Source organism: Heptranchias perlo, chromosome 2 (assembly GCF_035084215.1).
Source record: "Heptranchias perlo isolate sHepPer1 chromosome 2, sHepPer1.hap1, whole genome shotgun sequence".
NCBI classification, from domain to species: domain Eukaryota; kingdom Metazoa; phylum Chordata; class Chondrichthyes; order Hexanchiformes; family Hexanchidae; genus Heptranchias; species Heptranchias perlo.
Window position 1 is genome coordinate 24,656,940 of NC_090326.1, and position 9,913 is coordinate 24,666,852.

Consider the following 9,913-nt stretch of genomic DNA (forward strand, 5'->3'; position numbering starts at 1 on the left):
GTGCTTCTTCTCTCTTCCTGGAACCCTGTGCAAGTCAGATGCTTGCTTGTCTTATGACAGGATCACCAAAGACTCAAATTGAAATACAACACAACTATGAAGGAATCTAACCAAAAAGGAACCCAATCCTTAAAATATGTCCCTAAATCCTAAACAGAGATCATAATGACTATCAATGATAACAACATTTTCCCAAATAACATGACCAGCACTATATGACGCAATGGAAGTAAAAATTAGGCCAAGTCTTTTATTATCAGATCATACGGCAATGGTAAAAAGTACTTTACAATTAAGAGCTTAAGGAATCACTGTATGAGGACGTAATTTGTCCAAGATCCATATTTTAAAATAAATGTGAAGCACAAAAACATTAAATATCTGTACAATTTTGGATTCCAAACTCAATTCAACATAACCCTCTTAACAGTCACAATTTTTATAAAATAATCATCGTTTTGCCATCGCTCCCAAAGAGGGATCAGTCTGTTTAAAATGGCTGCCTTCTAGACGTTTAACTTTTCAAAAGCCAGTGTTTTACTCAGATGTGTTGATTTGTAGATGCTGCAAAATATCTCTAACTTGCATTGTAAATGGTGTGATTTCATTGTAATTATTAGTCCTTATAGCATTCAACTTCTTAATATATTCAGCAGGCAATCCATTTTGTTTCGCACCTGTACACATTACCTGCAAAAAAAATTCAAGAAATAAGGTGAAAGCATCGGTTTACTATATGGTGAAGTTATACATTATGGAAAACCCTCATTTGCAAAATGTATCGGTTTTATAAAAAGTACCCAAAAGCTACAAAAGATAACACTCTGCAGCGAGTGATTCACCAAAGCCTTCCCACCATCTACAAGGCACAAGTCAGGAGTGTAATGGAATACTCTCCACTTGCCTGGATGAGTGCAGCTCCAACAACACACAAGAAGCTCGCCACCATCCAGGACAAAGCAGCCCGCTTGATTGGCACCCCATCCACCACCCTAAACATTCACTCCCTTCACCACCGGTGCACCAAGGCTGCATCTATAGGATGCACTGCAGCAAATCACCAAGGCTTCTTCAACAGCACCTCCCAAACCTGCGACTTCTACCATCAAGGACAAGGGCAGCAGGCACATGGGAACACCACCACCTACACGTTCCCCTCCAAGTCACACACCATCCCGACTTGGAAATATATTGCCGTTCCTTCATTGTTGCTGGGTCAAAATCCTGGAACTCCCTACCTAACAGCACTGTGGGAGTACCTTCACCACACGGGTTGGAAAGGTTCAAGGCGGCAGCTCACCACCATCACCTCAAGGGCAATTAGGGATGGGCAATAAATGCTGGCTTTGCCAGCGACGCCCACATCCCATGAACAAATAAAAAAACTCAAATTCTTCTATGAGTCAACCATCAAGGTTGCATGATTATTAAATTTAGACTGGAATGCTTGTCACTCCCAAATGACTTGACCTCAAAAGTACATTATATAAAAAAAACTGTGCAAAGGCAGTATCAATCCTCAATGCACTAGCCTCTGTTAGGTTAAACTAATATGTCATAATGAGCTTCAAATTCAATACTAAAGCTGTGTTTTTTTTTTAAAAACTGAAAGATGTCCAACAGGATTGAAACTACACTTAAAAAGGTATAGTAACACTGTCTTTTCCCCCCCCCCCCACTCTCCTTTTTGTAGTCATGTCACTCATCATTCCCTGGCAGACAACATACCCTAGGCCTTTGCCATTACCACTCTTTGTTCTGGTGGCACACACCTTCCAATGGCAGAATAGTGTGCTGGCTTCCATACAGCACTTCCAAACAGCAAATCAAAGATCAGAAATTTTTGCATGCAAGCAAACGTCAGAGTAAGGTATAAAACTTCAATTTCCATTTAGTTTCCTTTGTTCTGTTCGAAAAGAACACTGGTCTTCAAATATCCCGACAGGGTGACCAGGATGAAGTATGCAGAGGGGACCTTCATCATTTACAGTTTCATTGTCTATCTTCTATCAAAGTAGAAACATTTGCAATGAGCTGCCTCAAGGTACATCTTTCATAGCAGATAAGTTTAATATAATTCATTACAAACATACAAGGGAAGGAGAAGCCACATTATTGCCGTACTAATATCCTTAAACTTCTCACCACAGCTAAGGTTGAGAGGCCACAACTCACAAGGAGAGTCCCTAGCTACAAAGTTATATGAAATCTCCTAATCCCTCCATTAATCTTTAGCAATCATAAATGAAGAAGTAACCCAAAGTTTAATCACAATAGAAGAACTTTAAAATATAATGCCAGCACGAAAAGGGAAGGAAGGTCTAGGGGAAAGTACTTTTGTTCAAAGTACCCCCCTACTAACTAGAAAAAAAGACAAAGATGATTTTTTACTAAAAGAAGTTTCTAACCTGGAGAGTCTTTGTCAGCAAGAATCTAAAACATCAAAACAAAAATCTACACAGACTATTATTATGTTCTTCTATGAAATGATTGGAGTAAGAAGTACTCCCTCTCTAGCTTTTCCTTCCCACTTAATAAAAAAAAAAAATCAGGTTTGGATTGAAAAATACTAATAAATTTTAGGAATCGAGTATTCTGCACCAGTTTAATACACTCAGTAATAGCACTGTACAGCACTCTGCTGCAACACAGCCCAAGATCAGTTTCTGACCAAGGGGATGAAGGAAAAATTATGGCCAACGATCTCCAATAATGTGGATTTTGGAGTCAATCATGGTGCAAAGGTGTGCAATTCACTGGGTCTTCTAGCCAAAATATAATTCAGTCCAGTCGATCTCCACATCAAGTGCTTTCAATCACTTAAAGCCAAGGGTTCAAAGGTAAAAAAGGAGTCCACTTGCTCCAGCCAGCTTTGAGGTGGAGTTATAAAACTGTTCGAAAATGTTTTATGACTTTAATGTTATCAATCAATCCATCTTGAAAAACAAAATGGAAAGAAAGAGAGCCACCACCTGCACCCTGATGGAATTCAGGCCCTCTTCTACAAGAACTGTACATGCTCCACATACCATGTCAGTCTTAGCACTGAAGAATGGACCTCTCCAGAGTTCTAAAAACAACTAATTGTATCTATTCATTAAATCACAAAGTTGACTTGTAAGCACCCGATGTACAACTTTAAGTGTTTATATTTACCAACAGTCCAATCAATTGCTTTCAAACATTATTACGCAAGTGGTTTTAGCTTTTATTCTACACAAGAATATGAATCGGATTGCTCAAGGCTAAAGACATGTGGGGAATTATGGTCTACATCCTGGAGGATTTTTTCTGGCTTAATTCTCATTTAATGTCTGTTACAGTAGAATAAGACCTTTTAAAAAAAACATACCTCTTTGTAAAGTGGGGATGTAAGGGAATAATTAAAACAATTCATCTGATATGTCAGACACATCACTTCTCCTGCATCTTCCTGTTCAACTTTAACCTCAATTGGACTGTATATCCCATGCTTCACACTTTCTTGCCTGTTGGGGAGGGAAAAACATGTAGCCACCAAGGTTCAGAAAGAACAAAGCAGATCTGCAAATACTAACTTTAGAAAATGTTTGACATTTAAAAACAGCTGACAGGATTAGATTTAGATTTATAAAAAAACAATTTAAAAAGATTTGACATCTACATGGTCACAGATTTGAATTCCATCTAAAAGAAATTAGGATAAAAGATGAGATTTTGGTCTGTCTTGTCTTACAACAGCACTTCTTCTGTGTCATATACATAATAGCTAATCATAAATAAGCCGAAATGAAAAGGTCCCCCCTTCCTTTGAAGCTTCCCAAATACGCCCAACATTATTGCCATATAGATCAATGATGGTTACTTTCAAGGAGCATTACAGTGCAATGTTAAAAGAAAACAAAAACTGCAATGTAACCAAAAGTAGTAGCATACTTACTCCATTCACTACCATTTCCTGAATCACATCATCAACACATGCCTTAATGATGGTGCAATCAAAGGAATTACACCACAAACAGCACTGTAATCATACACAATGATTTAAGTACATTGTAAACTGAATGCAGAAAGCTTGAATTTTAAGAGCAAAAAAAGTTTATTTTTGTAGAAGAAATACTTAAGGATTTGACTCTACATTGGTCTTATTCTATATCCCCTTATTCTGTGAAAGTAGTGAAAAAATGTTTAGGTTTTATTTTTTTTAAATCAGGGTGTTCTTCATTGACAGGGAAGAACCCTGCTTCTGAGCTGCTCTGTTCATTGCACTAGGCACTGTGGCTTCAACCTGGCCTAGGAACTGATCTGGAATTGTTAGATCCTGGGAAAATGCACTTCTGACTGGCTGTGCAGTATTTAGGACAGGTTGAAGTTGCAGTTTTTAAAAATAAAACACTGGGGACATTTTTAGGACATAGCTCACAAACCTTCATGTTACTTCTTCAGTACTGAAATGAAAAAAAAAATACATTTACTCTTAACATTTATTGTAAGGCAGATAAATTACATTTCGGAACCTACAAACTATAAAACCAAGTTTATAGAAGAAATAACTTTCTTTAACATGACAATATTATAGTGTGATGTTTACATATTTTATATGTTGAGGAACAGTAGCTCAAAGAACTAATCACCATTTATTACGCTAACTGTGGGGAGTTCCAATTTATCATGCAGAGTACAGGTCCCTAGCCATAGTATTTTTTCCATGAAAAATGTGGCTCCGTGGCTAACTACTTAACCAAGTCAGCCATCTTCCCCTTCTGGAGTGGCCGAGCATTCATCATCCAGCTCGACAAACCACGCTTAAACAACCTAATTAATCCTAAACAATATTGCATTGTTGAACGTTCTTCTCAACCATATAGAATTATTCAGTACAAAAGGAGGCCATTCGGCCCATCATGCCCATACCAGCTCTTTGAAAGAGCTTTCCAATTAGTTCCACCACCCTGCGGTTTCCCCATAACCTTGCAATTTTTTTCCCCCCCAAGTATATATCCAATTCTTTTTTGAAACTTACCATTGGATCTGCTTCCACCATCCTTTCAGGCAGTGTATTCCAGATCATAACTCTCAGTTAAAAAAATTCACCATCTCCCCTTTGGTTTTTTGCCAATTACTTTAAATCTGTATCCTCTGGTTATCAACCCTCCTGCCAGTGGAAAGTTTCTCACTATTTACTCTATCAAAACCTCTCAGTTTTGAACACCTATTAAATCTTCCCTTAACCTTCTCTGCTCTAAGGAGAACAACCCCAGCTTCTCTAGTCTCGCCTCAAAAACAAATCCTTTATCCCCGATATCATTCTAGTAAATCGTCTCTGCACCATCTCCAAGGCCTTGAGATCCTTCCTAAAGAGTGGTGCCCAGAATTGGACAATACTCCAGCTGAAGTCTAACCAGTGATTTATAAGGTTTAGCATAACTTCCTTGCTGTTGTACTCTATGCTTCTACTTAAAAAAATACGGGATCCTGGGCTTTATAAAAAACACAGCCTTGTCAACTTGTCCTGCCACCTTCAAAGATTTGTGTACATAAGCCCCCAGTTCTCTGTTCCTGCATTCCCCTGCTCTTTTCCCATAGCCCTGCAAATTTTTTTACCCATCAAGTATTTATCCAATTCCTTTTTGAAAGCCATGAATGAATCTGCTTCCACCACCCTTTCAGGTAGCACATTCCTGGTCATAACTACTCGCTGCGAAAAAATATGTTTCCTCATGTCGCCTTTGGTTCTTTTGCCAATCACCTTAAATCTGTGTCCTCTGGTTCTCGACCCTTCTGCCAATGGGAACAGTTTCGCTTTACTTACTTTATCTAAGCCCTTCACGATTTTGAACACATCTATCCAATCTCCTCTTAACCTTCTCTGTTCTAAGGAGAACAACCCCAGCATCTCCAGTCTACCTATGTAACTGGAACCATTCCAAAATCTTTTCTGCACCCTCCGAGGCCATCCTCGGGCACTTTGTGTTTTCATCTGCCTGTTCCTTGTCTGCTTTGCAATCTTTAGCCCCTCAACAATGGCATCCTCCTAATGGCCACTCATACTTAACTTTTTATATTAAAAAAATTATTTTGCAGTGTTGCTCTGTTAAGCCCACGATATGATCCATTTCATCAAGTAAACAGTGGAGCAGACGCGTTGAAGTAGTGCAGCGCAAGAGAGAATTGCCATGGAGCAAGTTTGCTCCAAATGATTGGACACACCAAAATATCTGTTTAGCAACAGTTCATTGGTGATGTATAATAAGTTTGGGTGAATGTGGACCAGAATAGAAAGGGTTAATAAGGGATTTTTGATAATTTAGTACCACTTTACATATTATGGCTATTTTAACTTCTTTTCCTGAGAAACATTATAGTTTTAAACCACAATATTTTGAAATAATTAAATCAATGTCTGGACTGTTTTGTATGTTTGAGCAGATGGCCAAGGAAGTGAAATCTGTGGGAACAGACAGACAGAGTCATGTAAAAATGCCCTTGTGGTAAGTGCTGAGGTTGGGAAGACTGGGTGGGGGGGGGGGGGGGGGGGTGGGGTCTGTCGACCTGGCTATCAGCAGAATAGTAGTCAGAAATGGAAAGACTGTGCTGGGTGATAGGTAGTTGATATTTACTGGTGCCAACTGCAAGGACATCAAGTATTAATTCAGCAAAAGGATGCTATCTGATCAGACAAATGTAATAAAAGCTCATGTACAGTCTGGGAAACAAAGGGGTGTTACGGCCAAAGCTGTTGTGTAGTTGTGATACGAACGGGTATATAGGGAGAGGGTCTTCACCCAGGTGGGGAGCTATAGTGAATCCTCTAGAGAGAAAAAGAGATGTTGGCTAGCTAGAGATGACCACTGTATCCTGCAAGTTAAGGTTGGCCCATAGCAGTACACACTCATATTGCTATGGTCAATGTTGCTGTTTTTCAGGAATACTTGGAGCCTGTCCTAAATAAAGATTAAATTGATTTATACATATGTTTTTGTATAAATGTCTGATTTGAGAATCCTGAACCCAAAATAATATTTTAAAAAAACAGGGTAGCTGATTGGCCATCACCATTTTAATCTCCAGGTCTATATAAAAATAAATTTTAAAAAGTGGGGATTTGTTTAAAGATTAAACAAGTACACAAAATACTTACTCATCTAAAGACTGACGATCAGCAGCTTTCAAATGCCATATAATTCCCCATACATCATCTTCAGGACTTGGGAAAATTGTGGCAACACCTCCTCCCCAATGGTTCTCCTGCCCTTTAAAAAGGCCAAATGCAAGCTTATAACCCTGAAAAAATAAGATTTCAACTATAGGCTTCACCAAAACATCTGAAATCATTGTGAATCCCATTCCTGAATGTCAGGATTGTAATGTACAGCAGCTAAATACACTGAAAACCAGGTCATGAATCAAGTAGGATTTACATGGAGCTCGGCAGCAAAAATTTTTTAAAAACAGGGAAACAAAACATCTATACAACCCACGTGCCCCCTATGTTGTTTGTTTAGACTCAATGATTTATGTCTCCCACTGGAACTTTGTGATACACTAGTCACACAATAATGCTTTGTGCCTCCAAATGGGTCAAAACTGACAGATCTCAACTGCATCACAAGCACAATGATATGGAATGCATCAGCAACACAAACACAATACAGTGCATATGCTCTGTGAACGAATACATTCAGGCTGTAGATTGCAATGGACAATAAAAAGGGCACATGACATGCATCATTCCACAAATACGTACAAACAGGAAAATAAATATTGTACAAATACAGTTCATAAACATAAATAGAACACTTGCTTAAAAAAATTGAAGCTACAGGGTGAGAGGAGTGGGGGGGGGGGGGGCAACAGAAAATACTGGAACAGCAGATCGATCAGCATTTTGGTGGGGGGTGGGGAAGGAAGGTTAGCCTCAGGTGGGGAACCCCTTCACAGAACCAGAAAATAAAAAAGGAAACTCCCTATCCCAGACACTCAATAACAGCACGTCAGTCTGAAACATTAACCAATGCTATTCTTTAAATATTGACTATCCTAATGAGGGCTCAAACCAGCACCTGCTAACTACTTAACAACTATACTCCTTGGGGCTGGGATAGTTTCAAAGTGACATATCTGGCTGATCTTCTACTTCAACACCATTTTCCTGCACTATCCCCATATCCCTTTAATATCTAGAAATCTATTGATCTGTTTTGAATGTACTCAATAACTGAGCCTCCACAGCCCTCTGGGGTAGAGAATTCCAAAGATTCACCACCCTGAGTGAAGAAATTTCTCCATCTCAGTCCTAAATGGCCTACCCCTTATTCTGAGACAGTAAACCCTGGTTCGAGACTCCCCAGCCAGGGGAAACATCTTCCCTGCATCTACCCTGTCAAGCCCAGTAAGAATTTTGTATATTTCAATGAGATCACCTCTCATTCTTCTAAACGCTAGAGAATACAGGCCTAGTCGACCCAATCTCTCTTACGACAATTCCACCATCCCAGGAATCAGCCTGGTGACCCTTCATTGCACTCCCTCTATGGCAAGTATATCCTCTCTTTAGGTAGAGACCAAAACTGTACACAATACTCCAGGTGCAGCCTCACCAAGGCCCTATATAATTGCATTAAGACATCTTTACTCCTGTACTCAAATCCTCTTGTAATAAAGGCCAACATACAATTTGCCTTCCCAATTGCTTCCTGCACCTGCATAATTAGCTTTCAGTGACTCATGTACATGGACACCCAGGTCTCTGAACATCAACATTTCCCAATCTCTTACCATTTAAAAACTACACTGCATTTCTGTTTTTCCTATCAAAATGGATAACTTCACATTTTTCCACATTATATTCCATCTGCCATGTTCTTGCCCATTCTCTTCACCTGTCAATACCCCTTGAAGCCTCTTTGCATCCTCCTCACAACTCACATTCCCACCTAGTTTTGTGTCATCAGCAAACTTGGAAATATTACATTTGGTCCCCTCATCTAAATCATTGATATATAGATTGTGAATAGCTGGGGCCCAAGCACTGATCCCTGGGGTACCCCACTAGTCACAGTCTGCCAACCTGAACAAGACCCATTTATTCCTTCTCTGTTTTCTGTCTGTTAACCAATTCTCAATCCATACCAGTAAATTACCCCCAATTCCACATGCTCTAACTTTGTTCACCAACCTCCTGTGTGGGACCTTATCAAAAGCCTTCTGAAAATCCAAATACACCACATCCACTGGTTCCCCCTTATCTATTTTACTAGTTACATCCTCAAAGAACTCAAATAGGTTTGTCAAAATTAGTACGTGGCTAAAACAGTGTCATGGTAGACGCACCTGCGGATAGTTAGCAGTTGCTATTGGACAACACTGAGCTACCACACTGGGAAAACTCCCCCGCTCTTCTTTGAAGAGTGCCATGGGATTTTTGAGGGCCACTTGAGAGAGCATACAGGGCCTTGGTTTAACTTCTCATCCGAAAGACGGCATCTCCGACAGTACAGCACTGGAGTGTCAGCCTGAATTATGTGCTCAAGTCTCTGGAGTGGGACTTGAACCCTTAGAAGCCAGAGCAAAGGCTAGCTACGCTTCATTAGCCACAGGGGCAATGGGCAATGATGAGTTTCAGCGACTGCTGACTGCACGCACAGACTCACTTTCAAGCAGCCCACAGAGACCAGCACAGCCGAAGGGTTCATAATCTGCAACCGCTCCCGCAGCAAGTTACTCCCGTAGCCGAAGTAGAAGAAGTCTTCGCCATCAGCAGAGAGGCAGCTCTTCTCCGTGCTGTCAACAGCGACCATCATGGCGGCGTAAGCGATTCCGCAGCGGTCACGAAGACTATACACGGCATAAAAAGAAACCAATCGGTTAGACCATAAGCAATGTGTCTGCGGCTGCGCCTGTTTATACTCACCGTCAACGCGGGGGCGGGGCT

General features: G+C 40.1%; 1 protein-coding gene across 1 annotated transcript; it reads right to left on the reverse strand.

Annotated features, from left to right (window-relative positions):
* Window positions 1-226: 226 nt before the first annotated feature.
* Window positions 227-9,896, reverse strand: LOC137335807 (gamma-glutamylcyclotransferase-like). Its single transcript, XM_068001251.1, has 4 exons — window positions 9,633-9,896; window positions 7,121-7,263; window positions 3,353-3,488; window positions 227-690 (listed from the first exon to the last, which is right to left on the reverse strand). Exons 1-4 carry the CDS (start codon window positions 9,780-9,782, stop codon window positions 538-540), a joined length of 582 nt encoding a protein of 193 aa, XP_067857352.1. The 5' UTR covers window positions 9,783-9,896; the 3' UTR covers window positions 227-537.
* Between the last annotated feature and the right edge of the window lie 17 nt (window positions 9,897-9,913).

Excerpts from the sequence above, each read along its gene's own strand:
- LOC137335807 (XM_068001251.1), bottom strand. The coding sequence starts at position 9,782 with ATGATGGTCGCTGTTGACAGCACGGAGAAGAGCTGCCTCTCTGCTGAT. Across the intron at positions 3,489-7,120 it reads GATCGTCAGTCTTTAGATGA|GCAAGAAAGTGTGAAGCATG; the intron begins GTAAGTATTTTG and ends CCTCCCCAACAG. Across the intron at positions 691-3,352 it reads CATCCCCACTTTACAAAGAG|GTAATGTGTACAGGTGCGAA; the intron begins GTATGTTTTTTT and ends TTTTTTTTGCAG.